At 53.8% G+C, this 23,394-nt stretch overlaps 7 protein-coding genes across 7 annotated transcripts; 5 read left to right on the top strand and 2 right to left on the bottom strand.

Moving 5' to 3' along the window:
* Positions 1-439: 439 nt before the first annotated feature.
* Positions 440-2,749, bottom strand: CKM354_001187600 (uncharacterized protein; the record flags this gene model as incomplete). The annotated part of the gene is made up of 1 exon (XM_044807382.1): positions 440-2,749. One exon carries the CDS (start codon positions 2,747-2,749, stop codon positions 440-442), a length of 2,310 nt encoding a protein of 769 aa, XP_044663317.1.
* Positions 2,750-3,535: 786 nt separating this feature from the next.
* Positions 3,536-4,754, top strand: CKM354_001187500 (uncharacterized protein; the record flags this gene model as incomplete). The annotated part of the gene is made up of 3 exons (XM_044807381.1): positions 3,536-3,718; positions 3,768-4,334; positions 4,389-4,754. 3 exons carry the CDS (start codon positions 3,536-3,538, stop codon positions 4,752-4,754), a joined length of 1,116 nt encoding a protein of 371 aa, XP_044663316.1.
* Positions 4,755-5,404: 650 nt separating this feature from the next.
* Positions 5,405-6,910, top strand: CKM354_001187400 (uncharacterized protein; the record flags this gene model as incomplete). The annotated part of the gene is made up of 5 exons (XM_044807380.1): positions 5,405-5,479; positions 5,542-5,560; positions 5,618-5,877; positions 5,957-6,408; positions 6,478-6,910. The coding sequence occupies 5 exons, from the start codon at positions 5,405-5,407 to the stop codon at positions 6,908-6,910; spliced, it is 1,239 nt and encodes a 412-aa protein (XP_044663315.1).
* A 1,099-nt stretch (positions 6,911-8,009) lies between these two features.
* On the bottom strand, positions 8,010-13,818 carry CKM354_001187300 (uncharacterized protein; the record flags this gene model as incomplete). The annotated part of the gene is made up of 11 exons (XM_044807379.1): positions 8,010-8,204; positions 8,275-8,488; positions 8,538-9,068; positions 9,125-9,477; positions 9,654-9,747; positions 9,974-11,644; positions 12,303-12,546; positions 12,623-13,540; positions 13,592-13,650; positions 13,706-13,730; positions 13,797-13,818. The coding sequence occupies 11 exons, from the start codon at positions 13,816-13,818 to the stop codon at positions 8,010-8,012; spliced, it is 4,326 nt and encodes a 1,441-aa protein (XP_044663314.1).
* Positions 13,819-15,146: 1,328 nt separating this feature from the next.
* Positions 15,147-18,139, top strand: CKM354_001187200 (trehalose-phosphatase TPS2; the record flags this gene model as incomplete). The annotated part of the gene is made up of 3 exons (XM_044807378.1): positions 15,147-15,584; positions 15,637-17,863; positions 17,919-18,139. 3 exons carry the CDS (start codon positions 15,147-15,149, stop codon positions 18,137-18,139), a joined length of 2,886 nt encoding a protein of 961 aa, XP_044663313.1.
* Positions 18,140-18,466: 327 nt separating this feature from the next.
* On the top strand, positions 18,467-20,413 carry CKM354_001187100 (uncharacterized protein; the record flags this gene model as incomplete). Its single annotated transcript, XM_044807377.1, has 1 exon — positions 18,467-20,413. The coding sequence occupies one exon, from the start codon at positions 18,467-18,469 to the stop codon at positions 20,411-20,413; it is 1,947 nt and encodes a 648-aa protein (XP_044663312.1).
* Positions 20,414-20,902: 489 nt separating this feature from the next.
* Positions 20,903-22,624, top strand: CKM354_001187000 (uncharacterized protein; the record flags this gene model as incomplete). The annotated part of the gene is made up of 1 exon (XM_044807376.1): positions 20,903-22,624. The coding sequence occupies one exon, from the start codon at positions 20,903-20,905 to the stop codon at positions 22,622-22,624; it is 1,722 nt and encodes a 573-aa protein (XP_044663311.1).
* Between the last annotated feature and the right edge of the window lie 770 nt (positions 22,625-23,394).

Here is a 23,394-nt window from a genome sequence, read left to right as displayed (position 1 = left end):
CTGCCGCAGTGACTGAGAAGTAAATGCGTCAGATAGAGATGAGAATACTCACTTGCGATAGCGAGTTCGGAAAGCAAGAACGTGAACGCGAACGTTGTGGATGGGGTCATGACGTTTCATTTCACGCTCCATGCTCTAGCGTGGTTGTCGGCACGTGCGCTCAACCCAGGCCCTCTGTCATCACATATATATCTTCCAAAACCATCACGTATACTGAAACATTGGCAGGGTGATACGTGTGAGCAAGCCGCTGCACCACTTTCCTACAGTATAGAATACAGTTCCCATACACCATCATCCGTAATATCGTCGGTACAGTTGATCCGTTCTTGCCAGCGTGTCAATTGATCAATCATCCACCCACTTTCCATCCCGATGCAAGAAACCAGGCCCAAACGCCTCGCTGAAACCACCGCGAAGAAGCTCAGCAATATCCAGCTCATACATCAACGTCCCAGCCCTTTCTCTCTTTCGTATTACTTTCTGCGATCACCCTCGGCACGCTCTCGCTGCTGATCGCGATTCTGATCGGACTCCTTAGGGGAACTCCAAAATCGTCCTCTCCATCATCACTAAGGTCCTCTGCTTCTGTATCAAAGTCATGCTCGATGTCGCTATCGTCAAGGTCAAACGATCCTGGCACATGCTTAGGCATGCCAGCTGGACTTTCGAACAGCAGAGCCTTGGGAAAAGCACCCTTCGCAAATCTGGCTGCGATCTTAAGCATAATTGCTACAAGATTCACCGGAGGCCCGAGGAAGGTAGAGGCCGCTCTGCGCACAAGAGCTGTGGCCATTGCTTGGTCCTTCTCAGACTTTGTCTGCGACCGTCGTGACAGCGAACGAAGGGAACTGCTCGATGCTGAGGAAATCGCAGAGAGCCTCGTTGTCTCCCTTTGAATAGGAACGAAACCTGTGGTGCCCCCAATGTCCCTCCGCGCCTGAATCCTAGCCTGTATCGCTGCATATGGGTCCGATTCCGATGATGCAACGCGAGTCAAGTGAGTTCCCGTAGGGATGCTCTCCACGACTTCAGATGCCTCCGGTGCACACAATGTCTGCTCGCTAGACGACACAGAGGTGCCAGATACATCCGGAGCACATGCCTCTTGCGCCAAAGGCGCGTGGAGATCGTCCTTTGTGCCGTGCAGAAGGCTGTCGCCATCGTGCAATAGCTCCGGTAGCGAGACGATGTTCCCAGATCCTGTAGCGACCGGTACCTCAGCCTCATCTTTGCCGAACGAACCATCTCCATAAGCGGTGACAAATGCTGCATCACCTGCCGCGTCTTCGAGAACCGCTGAGTCGGATGGAATTGAGGTGCCATCCGGGTGTATGGTGTCGTCGTCGAAACCGAGCCCAGTCTCTGATTGGCCGGGTTCAGCGGCGTTGCTTTCCGAGCCCTCAAGTTCTTGGAATCCTTCTTGAAGAACGATGGGTTTGCCCGCAACATCGTTATCGGTGAGCGTAGGATGATGTATAATAGATTGCGATGTAGCAGAACTTTGAAGAGATTCTCGAAGGATCATCCCACGTGAGGATTCAAAATCAAAACTCACATTAGAATCCGGAGGAGAAGGAGGCATGTCCGTCGGGATTGATTGGAAGGACCGGCGGTCAGTAGCATCGTCCTCATCCACTCCTCCTTGTGACTGGGATATAGGTATTGGCGATGCTTGGGTATTTGACATACCGCCCGCGGACGGGTCGTGGACAGGCACTGGCGAGTGCGCACGGGCAGCTCCTGGTCGTGTGGGAGACGCATCAGCCCCTCGAGGCGACGTCCCTCGCGATGCTGGTTCTTGCGAAGATGTTGAAATTCCATATTTCGTTGGCGTTGAGCGCAGTCTCAAAGGCGGTGTAGATTGCAGTGAGAGCATTTGGGCTGGAGCGGTGACGGACCGCAGTTCAATTCCTCTGGCTCGATCTTTGACTGTTGGTTTTCTCTCGAAGGGCTTGGTGACTGGAAGAGCCCTTACAGTATCCGTACCCTCGTCTGTGTGTTCTGTAGACGAGCCTGAGCTGCCTTCCTCATCCGAGGCCGTAACGCTCCCAGATCCTGACCCTTCACTTAGACGGTCCTGTTCAGGTGTCCAACCCTCAGGTTTCCAGCTGTATGCCTTATCGAGTCTCCATTTCTTTGCAGGGCCATCAGTCCTTCGTCTTCTCCTTCTCGGCCTGGGCTCTTCCTCCTCTGGTATGTCTACGCTGAAAGTCCTCGCGAATGGGCAGGCCGTCCTTTCATAGAATAGCACTTTCTGCAACGTGATCTTGAACTCCTCCACTCTTTCGAGATCCTCAGGTGTGTCTCCAGGTAGTTCGATGCGATAATACGTATCTGGCAATACGCGCATAGCGAATTTGCTCACTCCGTCCACACACCAGCAATTGCTCCTCGGGAGAATGGCGTGCAATAGGGAACCCGAATGCAAAAATGACACAGAGCCTGGCACGCGGTATATCTCGAGAGGTCCCGCCGCCATTGTCTTCTCTGTCGATGTTGCCCATGGCAGTGTGCCATTTCGATTGCCGCCCGGACTGTACGTCCCTGAGCTACTCGGTCGCCCTGTCGTACTGCTCGTAAACTTGACAATCTTGCTTGTCGGATGTGTGAAAAGCGTTTCTACTCCCTCCGTGGCGCCGATGTCTACCGCGGTCGAGGGGCGTTTCGAGGCGCTGGCGGAGAAGGATCGGTTCAGCGCTGCCTTGCGCGTGGGCTGCTCAGGCGTTCTCGGGACAGTCGTCGACATGTTGGCGGCACACCTCTTAGCATCGGGTTCGTCGTTGGCGTTAGGAGCAGTTGCCGTTGCACCCTCCCTCTCGCGAGAGGAGTGGTGCGGGTGTTGAGACGCGATTCTTGGTAGCGGGCGACGTTGGGCGATGATCATTTGGTCCGCTCAGAAGTTTCAAAGCGTGCTTCAGTCGGCCTCTATCCACGCCGCACGTTGCGATGCTCGCACGACAGGAGCATGTTCATGTATGCACAGTGCAGTACACCCGCAGCCTGCACTCGGGCCTGTTCACATGCGCGACGCGGGAATGGTCGATCCCTGCGTCGGCGTGCGTCATTGGTCTACAGGCCATGCATGAAGAGATTGGACTTCTTTGATCACGCACGATGCTGTTCTTGCTGCTGACATTCGCGAGGGACTCGAGATAGAGCCCGTATCGCCATCTGTACTCGCCCTGACAACTCGAACAGCCCGGTGCGTAGCCATCTTCCCACAAACAGTGGACACTGCCTTCCATCGACCAGCTCAACGACGCGGAGGTCGTTGCAAAGGTCTGGTCTGTGCTGGGCCGCGGACGACCTGCAAAGCTCAAAATAGCCAACCGACCTGGAAAGGCAGCGTTGACTTGAGGAAGACGCTTCTTGTTATAGCGAAGAGCGAGGGAGCTGAGGAACCAGGCACACGGCGTTACATTACGCAGAGCGACGACGCGCAGCAAACACGTCATCGCTTCAACTTCCTCAAAACTTGTCGCATGCTCACCTTCACAGCTCTTCCAGCACCGACCCGTGAAATAGCGACACAATGAGCAACTCCGGCTCATTCGGCAGCTTCGAGCTGAACAGCATCGTGCGAGGCGCCCAATTGACTGTGGTCGGCGCCAACAGAGCTCTCCAGAACCCGAACTTGTTCACCAGCGAGCTCTACAAACAGGCGGCTTTGGCTGTGGTAGCTGGGCTGGCAATCAGGCTACTCGTGGCCATACCCGTATGAATATCGCTGTCGAAGTCGGAGAGGCAGCGCTGACACTGCTCAGACGATTGGCATCCGCGTGCTTCTCCAATTCCTCGGCCTCTTCATCGACCTCTCCGAAACGACCTGGGATGCGGATATTATCGATGGCATCTCCTTCATCGAGAACTCCGTTCTACAGATCCCATTCTTCCTCATGACCTTCATCCGTCAGCTGAGCCCAGCAATGGACCACTTGTTCATGGAGAGTCTCCAATGGGTCGACCAGACGTACATTCAAAAGCACAAAACCGACGACCCGTCGCAGCTAAGAGCTATGTACTACCCAAACTTGAGGATGTATAACCAACAAGCCCCTTCGGCGCAAAAGAAAGAACCATACCAGGCACTGAAGGCGTTCTGCTTCAGGTTTGGCAAGAAGGCTGCCGTGTCGTTGGGCGTGTACTTGCTGTCTCTCCTACCCTACGTCGGAAGATTTGTGCTTCCAGCGGCATCTTTCTACACCTTCAACAAGGCCGTAGGACTGCCACCTGCTCTGTTGATCTTTGGAAGTTCAATCTTCCTGCCGAAGCGTTACCTGGTCATGTTCTTGCAGAGCTACTTCTCCAGCAGAACGCTCATGCGCGAATTGGTGAGCTGCTCTGTTCGTAGCTCGCCATATGTCGTTCACTGACAGTTTCCCCAGCTCGATCCGTATTTTTCACGGATTCGCTACACGCCCGAACAGAAGAAGCAGTGGTTTCGCGATCGAGAAGGTGTGCTCTTCGGCTTTGCATTCGCCTTTGTCTCTTTCCTCAAAATTCCGCTTCTCGGTGTGCTCATTTATGGCATCGCCGAAGCTTCCACAGCGTACCTTGTCACCAAAATCACCGAGCCACCGCCAGAGCCACAGCGAGTTGAAGAGTTCAAGAAGGAGGACATCCACTGGAAAAACAAGCATGAATTCGTCAGCCTGCCGCTCGACGCAATCGACAAACTAAACACGACACTCAAAGAGAAGAGACACAGTGCAACAGAATCTGAGGTGAAAACAGGACGTCAGTTTTCGTGAGAATCAGTTGCTGTATACATCACGAACTCCAGGACCCTATAACAAACGAGCAATCATAATGCAACTGCTGTCTCAAAACTCTAAGGCTGTGGTGCAAGCTTCGTGAACGCAGGCTATACACAGCGACAGCAACGCAGCAATGTCTTCCTCGAAGGCCAAATTACGCAAAGAAACGAAGCAGCACAGCATAGCCATGCATTGGCCCAAAATGTTCGCTGCAATCCCAATGGCGGGTTTACTTCGGCTCTCGCCATGTGTTCATCGTGACCGAGTTTGGCAGCTGGCTAAGCTCGCAGCTCCATATGCGCCCCGCAAGCAAGAGCTCTCGATGACAGCACAATTGCCAACTGATGAACTGAGCAACCTATTGTTGAAGCTCTTATCAGCCATCTTGTCAGAAGACCAGCCGCGGCCACGAGAGACACGCGGCCGTGTTCCCGGCAGACAGGCATCTTATCTGTCGATGGTCTTGTTGTGCAATGCCGCGACCCCGCTTCAGATCTTGGGAAACGAGGACAGTACAAATAGGCGAACTGATCAACGACATTGCTGCTCCCAAACCCATTCTCTTGTCTTGTCTCCACTGCCCAGCTCTTTTCCCCAAATCGATATTCACACATCAACAAGTAGGCCAGAAAGCAATAGCCATCATGGGCAGAGAAGGTCTTAGATACGCAGCAAAGGTAGAGCTCGACAAAGATGCGGGCACGCTTCCCTATCTGCATGTAAGTAAACTAGGGTAACACCAATGACCGTGATGTCCACAGCTAACCCGGAGCTGTTGTAGAACCGATGGCATCCTGACAGTACGTAAGCCACCAAATCGTATCTTCACTTCACCTCACCTAACAAATTTCAACCAGTCCCAACAATCGGCGACATCAAAGATGGCGAAACCGTCAAGATCGAATGCGTCGACTGGACCGGAGGACAAATCGGAAACAATGATTCGGCCGATGATATGCGAGATGTCGATTTGACCAAAATTCATTACTTGACTGGACCTTTCAACGTTGAGAATGCTGAGCCGGGAGATATTCTGGTCGTGGATATCCAGGATGTGCAACCTTTGGAGCATCAGCCTTGGGGTTTTACTGGGGTTTTTGCGAAGGAGAATGGTGGGGTGAGTATTCCATACATTGGCCAGGATAACATTGGTGTAGCTGGACAATGAGAACGATATCACTGAGACGAAAGTGTAGGGTTTCCTCGATGAGATTTACCCCAAGCCCGCCAAAGCGATCTGGGATTTCGAAGGCATCAATTGTTCTTCTAGACATATACCTGGAGTCCGTTTCGCTGGCCTCATTCATCCAGGTATTCTGGGCTGTGCTCCATCCCAAGAGGTTCTCGAACTGTGGAATAAGCGTGAAGGAGAATTGATCTCGGCTTGCAGCCATATGAACCGCGATGTCGCCAAACCGCCCGAGCCGGTCAATGTCCACGTCGGCACGGGCGATGAGAAAATCAAAGAGAAGGTCGGAAGAGAGGGGGCGCGAACCATCCCAGGTAGACCCGAACATGGAGGCAATTGTGACATCAAGAACTTGAGTCGAGGATCCAAGGTTTACCTTCCTGTGCATGTCAAGGGAGCTAAATTCTCGGTTGGTGATTTGCATTTCTCTCAAGGTGATGGGGAGATCAGTTTCTGCGGGTAAGAAGACTCTCCACTGATCGTTCCGATCATCGCTGCGGACAATCAACATAGCTGACCTCCCCCCAGCGCCATCGAAATGGCCGGCGTAATAACCATAAAATTCTCCGTCATGAAAAACGGCCTCGAACGCCTCGGAACCAAATCCCCAATCTACATCCCCGGCCCTGTCGAACCCCAATTCGGTCCCGGACGATACATCTACTTCGAAGGCTTTTCCGTCGACGAAAATGGCAAACAACACTACTTGGATGCCACAGTTGCCTATCGTCAAACCTGTCTGCGTGTAATCGAATATTTGCGCAGATATGGTTACGACGATTATCAAATCTATTTGTTGTTGTCTTGTGCGCCTGTTCAAGGACATATTGCGGGCATTGTGGATATCCCGAATGCGTGTACGACGTTGGGATTGCCGATTGATATTTTTGATTTTGATATTCGACCTGAGGCGGAGGTTGTGAAGAGGGATTTGGGGGCTTGTGCGAAGGCTAGTTCTTGAGTGGTGAGCAAAGGGTAGTTGTTCGAATATCAGGGCTGTGAGGAGGTTTATTCGATAGTATGTTGGAACTTTAAGATAGGCAAACGGCAATGCAATTCTGACATCAGACGTTATAAAAGCGGCGATACTCTGTTCTGTTCGACAGCAATGATCTCTTTATGTTCATCTAGTGCCTGAACAAGTATGGAGTCTTCTTCGGTATCCAGAAGGAGCTTTACTGCCTGACACGAAACAACTGTCATTATGGCGAAGACTGTGGTCTGTATATATTGAACACTCAGGAGACCTACGATGGAGGAATACCTTGAGCTAACCATCGCAGGATGGCAAGTCGTCCTTCCTCCATTTCTCAATGTAATGCATGCCCACTAAAAGGCTGGTCTAGAGATCCGGCGGACTTGCTTTGGACGTCGAAACGAGCGAGCCGAGACTTCAGGACTTCCATGCTACAGAGAGCTAGAGTGGATTACGCTCTTCATCGTTCTGCTATCGGCCTATTCATATCGGAAATAGCGCTGACTACGAGCCATATGGCGAAGCTGACCACCACCGGAGAATCACAGAAACAGCCGTGATAACAAATGGAACCATTCCCGAGGCAAGAAACTGGCATTAAGTCTGCCTTTAAGTATATCTGCCAATACCCATCGATGTATGGATCAAAATGGCAGGCGAGCAAAGCTACCAAAAAGTAACATCCTTTATACTTCATTCGCCCTTTGCGCTTCAGATTCACTTCTGACAATCTGCATCCCTCATCTGCTCGTCTTTGTGTGTAGTACCATCGTTCCAGCTTCTTGCTTCGCGCGTCCGTGAAGTCTTCTGTCTATCATAGCAGTATCATGTTCTCCGCTCGTTTGAGCTTCGATCGTCGTCGTTTGTTCTAGTGTCTGCTCCAGCGCAGTTCCCATCTGGACAAGCCCAAACATGCATGGCTGTGTTCCATACAAGCCGATACAGCACCCCATCATGGCAAGCCCCAAGCCTGGAACGACCTTTGTTGCTCGCGCATTTTCTTCCTATTCCCTCGGCGACTAAAAAAAATGCTGTATGCCTGGCGAGGAGGCTCCATGAGCCCGTTCGAGCACTCGACCGCAGCTCAGGTTTTCGAACCCTCCAGTCTCCTTCGTATTAGCTCCTGCAAGATTAGCAGTTCCTTGCGTTGTTCTGCAGAAAGTTCGGTAGTCTGCTCGCTCGCTAGTGGTGACGGTGGCGCCACCGAAGGTGCAGACTTGGTCTTCTCGGCGTCCTCGGCCGCCATGATTTCCTCAACCACGGCAGAGGGGGCTTCAGCCTGTGAGGAATTGATTAGTTGCTGCTGACGTCATGTAGGAAGGCTGGAGAGTCAGTTGGTCAGGACTTACGATCAGTGCACCAACGAGATTCTGCACCTGGTCTTCACCCAGTCCCAGATCTTTGTTCTCCCTCGCGAGTTGCGCAAGGTTGAGTGCGACTTGCTGCTCGTTGAAGGGGCGCTTCGCGAAATTGGCTTGTTCCAGCGTGCTGGGCTTGTCGTTAGGAATGTTGACTCTGCGCCGCTTGTATGCCCGCTCGTCGCGAAGTTCTTGCACGCGCGTACTGTGCCAATGTCAGTCATGGTTTAATCATCTGGATGTGAGTACCTTACTCCTTGACTTTGTCGATAAAATCAAGCTTGATGCCATGGGCAGGCAGCTTGTACACCATCGGCCCGTCGTCGTGGTCGTAGAAATCCGAGTCAGATGCATCGGACTCGTCCTCAAGCACCTCAATAATGCCGTTATTGCGATGCCCGCGAGTAAGAGCGGTGTCAGCGACGACCGGATTCTTCGGCTTTCGGACATGGATTCTGCGACGGTTGGAAGTTTGGGCGTCCACCTCTCTGCGTCGCTGCAGCGACGAGACGTCGACTTTGCGCAGCTCCTGGTCGACATGTAGTGGGCACATCCAATCATGTACCTTCTTCCCATTCTGATTGAGCGCAGGGGGGTTTGCAAGCGGTGGATCCAGACAATCCAAATGCCAGTGCTGTTGGCAGTGATCGCAAGTCACGATGGCGCGCTTCGTGCCAGCAATTTGTTGAGAAGAGTGCCCACATTGGTAGCACAGTACAAGATTGCCTTTGCTGTCGCGCAGTCTGTAATAATCAGGCTGATCATCAGAGTACCCAGGTCGATTACTGTGAGGATGATGTCAGCCGCATCCTAAGACGATAATTTGACAAGGTGGACTTACCGTGTCGGCTTGCCACTCAAGGCATCCGCAAAAGCGCCGTTGCGATCTGCACTGACGCCCTCGAAATAGTTCTTGATGGGCTCCGGCAAGTCGAAGGTCTTGGGATTGGACTTCTTGAGGCCAGCAAGCAGTGGCGCAAACAGGCCGGTCGGGGGTTTCTTCTCTGGGTAATCGGCAGAAATCGGTTTCCTCGCAACGCAGATGTAGCAGTACCATGGTTCGTCGAGTTCCTTTGCTTCCTCACTGAGCGGCGGATCTAGACAGGTGAAGTGGAACGACCGGTCGCACCCATCGCAGCAAAGGAGAAAGCCGGAACCGCCACAGGCTGAGCAGAAGTCGTTGTTCTCGGATCGCTGCGATTCAGATGTCAGATTCAACTTCTTGTCGAATGCAGGAAGCATATAAAGTAGTGGCGACGATGAGAGGTGACGTTGCGGGAGATGCATGGGATGTTTCGGTGATGTGCAGGAGAGAGTTGTGTGGAAGCGAGAGTAAAGGGTTTAGCGCATCGCCTTGCGCGTTGTCTTACCATTTCGTTGTCATCATCCCCGATTGGACTGTTTCTTCCTGCGCCACCAGCGCCAGAAATGCCACTGTGGGCTGCCAACTGTCGCTTCTCTGGTCTGTACATAGATTGTTGAGTCAGTATGTGTGCTCGTGCAATGATGACTGAAGTGGTGCTGCTGTTTGCATGCCCCACTCTGCAGAACGGAACTTTTGACTGGGACGAATATGGGAGATACTGCCCGAGCAGTCGCGTCGCATTCTTCAGCGCATGCGGATAGTGCAGCAGTTGTTGAGCCACGCTTCCGTGGTATTGGGGGAAAGAAGGGCATGATGATGACTTACGACTGCTTGGTCTTCGCTCTCTTCCCTGCGAGCTTCGGCACCGGCTTGTTAAATCTGGGTGTGCTTTGCCTGGAGTTTACTGGTGATAAGTCAGATAATGGCGAGTCGATATCGTTGGACACTGCTCGGCTTCCTCGAGCACTTGCTGCTCGGTTGCCGTGTAACTCCAACCGGAGCGATGGTGGTGCGAGAGCCCCATCCTTTACACGATGCAAGCGTGACCGTGGTTGCGACAGAGCAGGGCGGATACTGCTTTCTTGGTACTCGAAATCGCGTTCAATGCCCTCCCTGAGCCTCTGCTTTTTGGCGGCCAGAGCACGCTCGCCCTCATCATCGAACGCGTCTGCGGAGGACCGCTTGATGGCATTACTGGGGGCTGCGAGAGAGCCACGCTCTGCAGCATGGTCCTTACCTTGAAGGCCGTTGATTCTCGACGAGGGCCCAGCAAAGCTGCTGGTCGGCCGAGCTGGGGAGTTGACCTCTTCCTCGCCGTCATCTTCATTCGAGGTAAGCGATGTGAGCGACGAGTCACTACCAACGCTACCCGAGCGCTTCCTCGGTGAGATTGACATCTTGCCGTTGCCTGAACGACGCCGGCTGGGATCTTTCATGGGCGACTTGACTTTGAGAGAGATTTTGGGCTTCATTGGTTCGAGAAATTCGGTAGATGGCACTGCAGTAGAAGCTTCAGGTGCTGTCGAGGAGTGTGCAGGCTGAAGAGTGAGACTTTTGGCGGGTGAATACGCGGCCGCTCGAGCCTGCTGTGTTTCGGTTGGTTTTGCTGCGGCTTGCCGTGCCTTGTTCTTGGCATCCTTCAGCTTCTTTTTAGCAGCGCGTACATAGTCCTGAAACTCGGTATTTTGCGCTTGCGTGGCGTTCTGTGTCAAGATAGCCTCAAGTAGGACGCGAAGATTCTTGTCCAGTTGGCTTTGTTCGTAAATTTCGTTGACAGCATCCGCGAGGTCGGGCTTGCCGACCTCGATTGCACGTGCTTTGGCGGCTTCAACCACTCGCTTGAGCTTATCAACATCGTAGGCATATTGCGGTACTCGATGGTTCGTAGCGGCAGCGGCCTTCTTCCTGGTTGCGCCGGCAGAGGGAGGTGCTGGGGCAGGAGTTGCAGATTCCGAAGGTTCACTCTTTCGCTTCACAGCTCGCGGTCGCGCAGATCGCTCTTTCTTCTTGCCATGCTTCCCAGGCGCGTAGTCATCGTCCTTTTCGTCATCAACCACGATCGGACGCGAAGGCGCGGGGTCCGTAGGCTGCGGTGTGCTGGCTCCTGGTGCTGGTGTCCCTTCAGGAGTGCTCTGCACGTCTCCGCCTACAGCGGCAGAGCTTCGCCCCAGCACAGATTTGCGTGCCCCTTCTCCTTTCACTCTCTGCTTGACCTTTGTATTTGGCAACTCGCCTAGTGGTTGCATATGCTCCAGCACGCCGTATGGCGCCGCGCCATGATCTTCGTACGAGGCCTTGGGCGCAGCGAGCGACGGCTCTACCCAGCGGTCCATAAAGGTCTTCTCCTTCGCCCTGTCATGGGGCGCGGCCTTGCTTGAATTGCTGCCGCTGCGTTGTGTGGGGAGGATGCGCTCGACTTGAGGTGTGGCAGATGCCGTGCTGGGCATTGTTTTCGGATCGGATTGCTCGGCCACGGCCAGTGGTATGCACTCGTCACTGCAAGCATGTTAGCGACGTGCACTAGATCAAATACACGAATCTGCATTCGCAAATACCCTGGACGATGCGGCCGTTGCGAGGTGTTGCAAGACACACGCTACGCGATTCTTCGCGTGAACTAGGAGTCGAAGTTCGATAACCAAGGAGAGTTGCAACGCCGCTCGGACCACTTTGCACGCGTTTGACCGAACACACACGACACAATACGAAGTATGTAACGTGCTCAAATGATCACTTGATAGTGCTCAGTAGTGGAACAGAATGCTATGCAAGACTTTGTGTAGTCGCGTCTGACAATAGCAGCTATTGTAATGCCGACTCCATGGCTCACAATCACACAGAGTGGATTCGAAGCACCCTCGGGATGAGACATTACATCAGACGGACTACGCATCACTTTATTGCAGGCTCTCGCCACCACGATGCAGCTGAGTCTGGGTTTTCCATTCGTTTTCTGTACAGGCAGGCCGAGATGACTCTATGTCTGCTATCTCACGTGCACTGCTTGGAGTTGCCTCGCCCCCCTTGGTGGCGATTTGTCATCTTATCAAGTGCTCAGTGACTCGACCATCGCTGCAGCGTCTGCCTAGTCGGCATACCTCATGGTCTCCGGTTCCATCGATCGACACAAAGCCCACTGCAGACGAGCGCTTACTCTTCATCGTCGCTGCTCTCCTCCTCCGACTCCTCTTCCTCCTCTTCGGCCTTTGGTGCAGCTGCCTTCTTGGCCTTCTTCTTCTTCTTGCTCTTTGGCTTCTTGGCTTTGGTGCTGTTCTTGTTCAGGGGCAGCTCCAAGATCTTCAGAACCTCCTCGTCCGTGATCTTCTTGTCCGATTGCCACTGGGAGATATCCACAGCTGGAGGTGCTGACAGCTTCTGCACACCATTCTTGGTGATGGCTACACTGAAGTCAGCAAATGCATTTTGACAATAACCTGAATCTCGGACAGTCTAGGCCTCAGTCCTTTTACTCACCGACAGTCTCGAAAAGACGGCTGACTGGCTCGCCATCCGTAGAGCCTGCAGGCTCGTATGCGCGAACAACACCACCGCGGACGCACTCAATCACACCGACCTTGGCGTCCTTCTCACTGTCAAGCTGGCGCAAGCTGAATGGGAACGTGCCGAATTTCTTCTGAATCTCCGAAAGGGTGGCCCTCGAGCTGGGTCGCTTCAGTCCGTAGGTGGTAGCAGTTCTGCGATGCAGTGTTGTCCTCTTTGGCAAGCTCTTGACTTTGCCGTTTCCAGTGCTCACGCCGATCTCCAGGCCCCAGACTTCACCGACCTCAGCAAGGCCCTCTCCCTTCACGCCCTCGCCTGGTGCCAGAATGATCTTCTTCTTGCCCTCGATCTCATTGCGATCGAAGAGCCAGCATGTCGTATTCTCCACCAGATTGCAGTCATAGCTCTTGACAACCTTCTCGAGCAGCTGTGTGATCTTTGCCTGACTGTATGGCTTCTGCGATTGTGCCTTCTTTTGCTCTTCCTCCGTGCCTGTAGCGACCAGTCCGGGAGGAGCAACGAGACGAAGCAGGAGCTCGTTCGCGTAGTGAGTTGCCAGTGCGAGATCGGCTTGCCGTCCGGAGAGAGTCTTCTCGGAATCTCCCTTGGCTCGTGCAAAGACTGTGTCGCAGACAATGGCACCGAAGCCGTCGATTTGAGCACCAAGCTGAATCTTGACCGGCTCGCCCGCCTTCAGTGTGGTTTCGGCCTCCTCGGCGTCTGAGACCAGGGGCGTGTATGGAGTGACATAGTCGCTGGGCGAGACCGTGACGGGGTGCGAGATGCCTTTTGCGATCTTTTTGCCCTTGTAGACCTTTGCGATCTCCTCGTCCAAAAGTTTGTCACCTCGTTGACAGAGCTCAACGACCTTGGCACCCTCCGTGATCCATCCTGCAGCATGTCAGCTCGAAGTACTCGAGGCAGGTGCTGGCATGTACTGACCCGAAACAGCCTCGAGGACTTTCTGGCCGATCTGCGCCGCAGTCTTGTACTTGGTGAGCCTGTGATTCGGTCAGTGGCTGTCGATTGGCAGAGTTCCACTGGGCACGCGCTCACGTGTCGGGGTTGTTGAGCGAGTAGTCTGCAAAGTGTGTCAGTCGTGGATGGACGAGGTTGGTGCCATGTGCTTTGGCATTGCGCTACTCACCAACAGCAGCCGCTTCCGCCATTGTAAAGACCGTGCGTTGCTTGATTTGTGATTTGGACTGAAATTGTTATCGGCTACACGAAACGTAGAAGAGCAGAGCAATATCAGCTTCGAAGTGGGAGTCAGTCCGTGCCCCGCCAAATGAGCAAGCCAAGACACTGAAAGTCCCCACCATGCTGTGCATGCGAGCATCAACTACGCACACCCTCCGCGCTGTGGACTCGAACTGCAGCATGAGCGGTCAAGGGGTGAACTGCGGGACTTTGGCATCGCTGGAAGATGGCTGCCGCGGTGCTGGCAGTATTGCACCAAGTGAAGCTCGCTCAACGGTGTGGATGGTCCAAATCTGCAATTGACTTTGAACACCAGACAGACAGGGGCACTCGAGCAGCATATCTGATGCGCCGCGCCGATGCGTGTGCTGCGGCGATTGGGGAGAAGCAGGAAACGGAAAGCACCGAGACGTGCTCACGCGTTGAGCGTCAATGGTCTCAGGCAGCCCAAACGGCATCGTAGCACCCAGCAGAAGAGTGTGAGGAGCGATGCAGAACTATTCTCACGCAAGACACTCGGCACTGTCGCAGGGCAGGATCCGAGTCTCGATGCTGGTGGACTCTTCTCGACAGAAAAGACGCGCGCGCGCTCATGCGTCTGTTGCGTGTTCGCGGCTTGTCTGCGGGCCGCGTGAAACTCTCGCCCGCGCTCTTTCTTGTGACATGCTGTGACTTCATCTTGCCAGCGCCAGCGCCAGTGCGAGGCCAACATAACCGCGCGAACACTGACTGCGCGGATGCCATTGCGCGTGCTTCTTCTCTCGTTCGCGGCAAACCTGCTTGTTCCTGCTTGACATTTCTCCTGCGGCTCGTCGCTTTTTTTTTTCTTGTTTGTGTAACCACCACCTGCGTGCTGCAGCAGCCCTCCCGCGCAAATCGCCGTTTCGAGCCTTCACTTCACTTTCGCGCATAGCCAACAACTTGAGCTCCAAGCGCCAGGCAACCAAATCGCCAGGCAGCAACGCGTGAGTCGACTGTTTTCCATCAACATCAACTTTGTGCCGCCAGCACCTAGACACTGCCAGCACCAACACCCGGACCACGCGAGCACCCGAACCACGTCCACACCTGGACCACGCCGAGCCTAACATTTGCCATTCGCCATTCGCCATTCGCCGTTCGACAGTTGCCAATTGCCAATTGCCAGTTGCCAACTGCCATCGCCGTGTCGTGTTGGCCGCCATCCCGCGGCCGACTGCTGAAGTTTTGTGCTATTCGCGTCTAAGAACGACTGCTGACTCAAGCCATGAAGCAGTGGGAGCAATTCGAGCGCGAGCTCGTGAAACGCGGCTGGCGAATGTCGCCCAACACTCGTCCAACCGCCGAGAGGCAGGACACCACGCTGCCTGCCCACCTCCGTGAAGACGTCACGAGCATTCCAGTCACTCCAACTGTCAGCAACGAGGCCTACGTGCCCCCAAGCACAGGCTCGGCACTCACGCGCGACCCGCCCACCCACGTCCTCGAAGCCATTGGCGCTGCCGGACAACAAGAGTATTTCTCGGATCGACCGGGGCCATCGACGGACCCGAACTCAGCTCAACGAGCCACCGACGGAGCCAAGAATGGAGAGGAAATTCTCCGCCGTCTGAGTCTCACTGGACCGACTTCCACGACAGACTATGATAGCATCGACCCTCGTACCGCTCATCCTAGCTTGGGCCTGACTGGCAACATCATCAGCGCAAATTTTGCCGTCCCCTACAAGGTCGGCTACACCACTTCAGGGGAATGGGTGAGCCACATTGTCGAGGTCTGTTGTGAGATTATGACTGACATCAAAGCAGGAGCTCCAACAGAGAAGAGGTACATCCGCTCTCTTCGACTCGTTCTCGTGGCTCGCGTCCGAGAAGTCTCCTTGGAAGCACACCCTAGTCGGCTGGACTGGAGAAATTGATCGAGTGATCCGCCGTAAAGATGACGATCATTCTGCTGGGACTAATGGAATCACTTCGATGGACTCGGTCCCACTCAGCAAGCAGTCCGCTCCCATACCAGTCAACAAGGGCGAGAAATCTCCGCAGCCAACCGAAATATCGGAATTGCATGTGCCCTTGGCCGACAGACGCAAGCTCGAGAGGAAGCTCGCGGCGGAATCTGGCGGCCATGTCTCTCCTGTCTGGCTGTGGGACGACATTGACGACAACGAAATAGCAACCTTCCGGAACCAAGCTCGATGGAGGCGGTACGCAGAACACGAGCTGTTCACGTTGTTTCACTACAAGCAGAATGAGCCCAGCGACGGTCGAGCTCTTCGGAAGACTTGGGCGGACTACTGCCTGCTCAACAAGACTTTCGCGGATCACATTGTCAGCATCTACACTCCTGGCGACATCATCCTGATACACGATTATCACCTTCTGCTCCTGCCAAGCTTGTTGAGGCAACGCCTGCCAAACGTCTACATTGGCTTCTTCCTACACGTCCCGTTCCCCAGTAGTGAATACTACAGGTGCCTGACTCGCCGCAAGGAGATACTTGAGGGAGTTCTTGGCTCCAACATGATTGGCTTCCAGGCATACAGTTATGCTCGCCACTTCTCGTCCTGCTGCACGCGTATCCTTTCATTTCCGTCTTCCTCGGCCGGCGTGGATGCATATGGAGCTCATGTGCCGGTGGATGTATTCCCCATCGGAATCAACGCGGAGGCCACGATCAAGGCTGCGTTCGAGTCCCCCGGGGTCGAAACCAAAATGCAATCACTTCGCGAACAATACCACGGGAAGCAGATCATCGTCGGGCGCGATCGTCTTGACACAGTCCGAGGCGTTGCACAAAAGCTGCAAGCGTTCGAGATATTCCTTGAACGCCATCCGGACATGCACGACAAGGTCGTCCTCATCCAGGTCACGAGCCCCACTAGCATTGAGGATCGCGATGACAAAGGTGACAAGACCGCCAACAAGATCTCTGAGTTGGTCGCGAGAATCAATGGAACGTATGGATCGTTGAGTTTCACGCCAGTTCAGCACTATCCCCAGTATCTCTCAGAGGAAGAGTATTTCGCATTGCTTCGTATTGCCGACCTGGGCTTGATCACGAGTGTCCGCGATGGCATGAACACGACAGCTCTCGAATACGTTGCTTGCCAGCGCGACAACCACGGTCCTCTGATAATCTCTGAGTTCTCTGGTACGGCTGGCAGCCTGGCGGATGCCATTCACATCAACCCATGGGATCTTGGAGGCACAGCAGACGAGATCTACGCCGCGTTGCAAATGGGTCGAGAGGAGCGAGAGCAGAAGCACCAACTGCTGAATCAGCATGTGACAACTAACACGGTGCAATACTGGACCTCGAGTTACATCAAGCGTCTGCTGACGAACCTTGCTTCTTACGATCAATCGTTCGTAACTCCAGTCCTCGACCGCGCAAAGCTGTTGCAGCGATATCGTGATTCATCAAGACGCCTGTTCATGTTCGATTACGACGGTACTCTGACACCGATCGTCAATGACCCGAATTCAGCGATCCCATCGGATAGGGTCATCCGATCGTTGAAGACACTTGCTTCGGACCCTAAGAATCAGGTCTGGATTATCAGTGGCCGCGACCAAGAATTCCTCGACGAATGGATGGGGCACATTCCCGAGCTCGGTCTGTCTGCTGAGCACGGAGCATTCATGCGACCACCGAACTCGAACAATTGGGAGAACTTGACCAAAACGCTGGACATGTCATGGCAGGAAGATGTTATGAAGGTCTTCACTCGCTACTCGGAACAGACACAGGGAAGTTTCATCGAACGCAAGAAGATCGCGGTGACCTGGCACTACCGGCGTGCGGATCCAGAGCTTGGACCGTATCGCGCTCGGGAGTGCCAGAGGTATCTGCAGCAAACAGTGGCGAGGGAATACGAGGTCGAAGTCATGACAGGAAAAGCGAACTTGGAAGTGCGGCCTCGCTTTGTCAACAAGGGCGAGATTGCGAGGCGTCTGGTTATAGAGTACGGCATGGAACCCTCAAAGGCTCCGGACTTCGTACTCTGTGCTGGCGACGACTTCACTGACGAAGGTAAGACATTCATCGTGATGCACACATGCAACAAGCATGACTAACCTCATCATAGACATGTTCCGCTCGCTCGGCCAGTCTCATCTGCCGCAAGATCATCGCTTCGCAGTCACCGTAGGTGCAAAGACTAAGCAGACGCTCGCATCATGGCATCTGCTCGAGCCTGCAGACGTCATCTCGTGCATCGCGTTGCTCAATGGCAGCGCCGACGGCGGAAATGTGGGAGCAGTGGCCGCTTTGGATGGCACGGTTCCGGAGTCCAGGCCTGTGCTATAGGGCGTATACGAGTCACAGGCGTTGATAGGCGGCATTCGTGGATGCATAGCAAGGCGTTCGAGGTGGTGCATCAAGCAGCGCAAACGGCTTAAACGGGCTGGAAGGTTTTGGTACTGTAATCACAGCGCCCAGATAGAGCTCGTTGGAGTGTAGCATAGTCCGCAGACACATGTGGCCGCGTTTCTCCAACACTTTCGCGAGTACTGTTTGATATGGTTTGCCAAGACGGGAGCTCTGCCCCGTCTCGTGGCTTCGGCATTGCAGGTGAAGCTCGTTGCTGTGAGCAAGCACGAAGCTTCACAATGGTCCACAGCTTCCATCACCTCCATGCAATGCCATCGACTGGCACTGCGCGCCGTGTGCCGTGCGACTAACGCCTACGACCCATCGCGAGCACTTCGCTCTGCGTTTGGAACCGCCACGCCACGAAGAGAATCCGATGATCGCATTCCGTCTGCGTGGGAGCCAACAGAATGGGAAGAATTGCCAAATGCTGGGCGGCAGCAGGAAACTGCAGATGTACAAGATGGAGGACCTAACACTGAACATGAAGGCTCGCCTACAGCCTCCACCGAGACTAAGAAGACGACATCGAAACAAGATGCGCGGACAACAAGTGGGCAGCGCAAGAACAAGCAAAGAGTGCGGCGCATTAAGACGCCAGAAAATGGCAATGAAGCAGCAAAAACGGAGGTGACCTCTCTCCAACAATACGTGCGAGGGATATTGCGGCGCCAAGTTGCTCGAGCAGAGGCATTGCCGCCAAGCGGGCGAGGCGATGTACCATCCACAGCCATGTCCGATGAACGGCTCTGGCTTCCACACCTGAACGGGAGATTGTTTGTTGGGGCGGATAAGTGGCAGCCCGACATAGTCAATTTGGCCTTGCTTAATCGACGACTGCACGAGGACAAGCATTACACGGAGGAATGGTCTCCTCACGAAAAAGGGCAAATTGGAGCCGCATTCGACTATCGGCCAATGGTTGTGCAGCCTCGCACGCCTGCCATAGGAGAAGACGTATTACCTCCCGCGCCATGGGAGACATCTTCAAAAGGGAGGCGAGAAGGGAATCTTCGTGGTACTGCGTATGCTGAACACGAGTTCGAGAAAGCGATCGCGCGGTTTGTCAACTATATGAAGCCCACTCCACTGGAAACATTCGCACGGAAGACTGCCGCCAAGGAGGTCATGGCTTTTATCCAGGAGACATTGCGCGGACACCAAAACATTGCAGCTGAGCTTCAAGGCTCCGAGAAAACCGGGTTGGCCATGCCAACCTCAGACATTGACATCCGCGTTTGGGAGCAGTCAGACAATGAAGTCCCACATAGGGCGAAACCATATGTCCTGGGCAAAAGGATACTGAAATCTATGAGACCACTCGAATATGCTTTGAGAAAACATCCAGAAAGATTCGTGCTGGTGACATTCCGTGACGGCCTCCACCCGATCATCAATTTCCAGCATCGACCATCTGGCCTCGATTTCCAGATTGTAGCAGGCAGGCCTTCATATCTACAAGAAGATGCCGTCGCAAAGTATCTTTCAGAGATACCTCAGCTGCGTGCTCTATTCACTGTCATCCGTACCTTTTTCGACGTCAGAGGCCTTCTGCCCGTGTATTCCGGCGGTATTGGCTCATACGGCTGTTTCGTCATGCTCATACCACCAATATTGCGCGCAAAAAAGACACTGTCGGCGCCTGTCCTCAGTTTGCTGCGCCGCTTCTTCGCTTTTTACCATCCGTGCAACGTGGTCGATCCCACCAATCACGGAGTATCCTGCTTCCCACGCCAGATCTTCAAGAAGCATGACCCGGACCGTGTATACGACGTATTCGCGCGTTACGCCGAGCGAAGAGGGGATCCAATCCGAGCTGGACAATGGCGGATAGGCCAACGTCGAAAATACCAGCCATACCTGCTTACACTGCAAGATCCAGCAAACCCAAATAATGATTTGGGTGCCCGCACGTATGCCATCAAACACATCCTAGCCACGTTCATGAGAGCGCGGAGGGATTTGCAGCGCTGGAAAGTGAGGATGACACGCGATCCTCAGACACCATATGAGCCGTTCCTTGAACAGCTTGTTGGACGTCCGGATCTCCTGTATCGGGAGCAGCGGCAGGCACTCGAAGAATATGCACGAGCGGTTAAGGATGGCAAAGAGCCCTCTTATTTGACCGAAGATGAAGCCGCCCAGCTTCTGGACGGTCACGGGTTTGGCGACGGTCATAAGGGCGCACTTATTAGGAAAGTGTGGGAGTGAAATTCAGACCGACATGGATGTAGCACCTTGGGCCATTCCTAGGAGCGGCATCATGCATCCTGTGAGGAGAGCGGCATTAGATACAAGTAGCTCGGGAGGTTTGCCCCAGAAAGCATGCACGCAACAAGTTAATCGCGGATACCTCTGAATGCAACGACCTCTGAGTGCGAGCGCCTAAATAGATTGGCTCTCGATCCATGGAAAGCTTTGCTGATTGGCTTAGCGGCCTGCGGTTGCACTCAGAGATCGTTGCATTCAGAGCTAGCCACGGTCAATCGATCGAACACAAGACCGTGAAGTTTGGTCCTGTTCCGTTACTCCACAATTCGTTTGCCAGCCACCGCGTTCAGCCACGACGGACCAACCCCAAACTCCACCCAAACCTTTTATCGCCAAATGTCTGTCTGTCACTTCAATGCCTTTTGACACAAGAGGCTCACAGCACTCGACCGTCACAAAACTTTTCTGTTCGCATCACCCAATACGACAATGGCTCTGGTACCAGCCCTTCATGCCGCAGAGCATCTCCACGCAATCGTGGACATGGGCTCAAATGGCATTCGATTCAGTATATCAAGTCTACAGCCACCAACACAACGCATAATGCCAACTCTGTACCAGCACCGGGTGGGCATCTCACTTTACGATGCACAGTATTCGCAAACAGGCGAACGAATCCCGATAGACGACAAGACAATCAAGGCCGTCACGGCAGCTTTCAAGCAATTCAAACGCACTTGCCAAGATTTTGGAGTGCCGGAGCAGAACACGACAGTACTGGCAACAGAAGCTACGCGGACTGCTATCAATTCTGAAGCTTTCCGCGCCGAGATCAAGAAGGAAGTCGGATGGGAAGTGACGATGCTTGCTAAGGAAGAGGAAGGTAGGGTGGGTGCTATGGGTGTGGCATCTTCTCTACCTTCGTTGAGTGGGCTTGTTATGGATCTTGGTGGTGGGAGTACGCAGCTGAGTTGGATTGTGAAGAATGGGGCTAGTGATGGCGTACGACTACCATCTTCTGGAGCTGTCAGTATGCCGTATGGCGCTGCTGCAATGTCGAGACGGCTTGCTGAGGCGGAGAAGACTGGGACGACTGACAAGCTACGAGAGGAAGTCTACGGTGCAGTGAGAGCTGCCTATGAAACTTTGCAAGTCCCGAAGGAACTGGAGAGAGCTGCAATAGAGGCAGGTGGATTCACGTTGTATCTTTCTGGAGGCGGGTTTCGTGGTTGGGGCTACGTGCTAATGAGCCAGCATCGTGTCCAGCCATATCCGATACCTGTCATAAACGGCTTTCGTGTCAGCAGGAATGCTTTTCTGGAGATTGATCAAGTCAAGGCTGCAGCTGCAGACTCACTCGAACACACTGGAGAAGGCGAGCTGTTCAGGATATCGGAACGTCGTGCGGGTCAAGTACCAGCTGTTGCATTCCTTGTCAACGTCCTCGCTGAAGCGCTGCCACAAGTCAAGGAGGTTCGCTTCTGTCAAGGCGGTGTGCGGGAAGGTCATCTGTTCTCATCATTTCCAACGGGACTCAAAGCAGAGCTGCCTCTGGTTGTCGCTACCCGACCCTTCGCAAACACAGACTCGTCGAAGAAGCTCGTTGCAATTCTTGAATCAGCGTTTCCTGCAGGATCCACATCTGGTGCTGCTGATGACTACAAGAGCATCTTCATCCCGGACCTGCTCGAAGCGTTCGCAAACCTGATCTACTACCACTCCAGCCATTCCAAAGACCTGCAAGCTTCAGCAGCACTCCGTAGCACCACAGCAGGCGTCCTCGCCAGTGTACACGGCATCACCCACGAAGCCCGAACGCTCATCGCCCTGCTGCTATGTGCGAGATGGGGAGGCAGCATACCTCCAAGCGACGAGATATATAAGCGCAACCTTGAACAACTGATAGAATCACCATGGACACTTTGGTGGATCAACTATCTCGGAGCAGTGGCTTCCTTGATCGCGAGTATCTATCCCGCAGGACCACTGGTAGGACAAGAACGACTCCGTCTCAAAGCCGCATGGGATAGAGACGAGAAGCACCGAGCTCTCTTGCTCTTGGAAGTGGGCGTTTCTGGTGATGTGGATGAAGAAGTGGTCGAACATGAGGCAAACGAGGTGGAGAAGGTTGGTAAGCGTAAGCGCTGGATTGGTGGGCGAGATGGTATAGGGCATCGACTATCTGTCAAGGTTCGTCCTATCACGTCTTGATCCAGCGAGGACTTGAAGGGGACTGCCGCCAAGATGTCGTGGTTTGTGGAGTTTGTGCGGCGAAGACTGAGAATCGTTCTGGCTCCAAGCGGCGTTTGATCTCAGCCTGGATTTCCTTGAGGAAGGTAGCTGTGGACAGCAAAACGCAAGCTCGCAAACAACAACAATTGTTACTCTCTCCATGCAGCCTCTATGATGTGCTCAGTTCGATTCGTGAGACGACGTGCCTTGAGCACGCTTTTGAAAACAGGGGTGTGAGAAGGGAGGGAGTGCTCGTGTCCAGGGGGACGGTACGCCATCTTGGTCATGGCTTATCAGTAAGGAGCATTTCAGCCACCATGTTGTCTGATTCTTGCCCTCAAATCGTCAGGTCGTGGTCCATGCGAGAAATTGATGAGGCTCGATTCGGAAAGCACATGTGTGGCCGTATGGCAGTATGCACCGTATACCGACCGACCATGCGGTAGTTGGCTCCTACTGTCGCTCGGGTCGGCATCAGACCGCTTTCGGTACCGTGAGATGGGTGTCGCTGCTGGGCTTGACGAAAAGTGCTTCAGACACGATGAGCGCCGCAATCAAAATCGCAATCAGCGGGGCTGAGGCAATCACACTGCAGCCTGATACACATGCCTGTTCCCATGTGTAGCGGTCGGAGTTCGTGCGAGGATGGTGATGCACAGTTAGCAGCAGCAGACAAGCAAGCAAGGTAGTCGACCGACCAAATGCCGACAGCATGCTCAGCAGAAGCCGACGTATAGCCTGCGATATTG

This window comes from Cercospora kikuchii (assembly GCF_019650295.1).
Source record: "Cercospora kikuchii DNA, contig_00008, whole genome shotgun sequence".
NCBI classification, from domain to species: domain Eukaryota; kingdom Fungi; phylum Ascomycota; class Dothideomycetes; order Mycosphaerellales; family Mycosphaerellaceae; genus Cercospora; species Cercospora kikuchii.
This window is presented reverse-complemented; position numbering and strand designations above follow the sequence as displayed.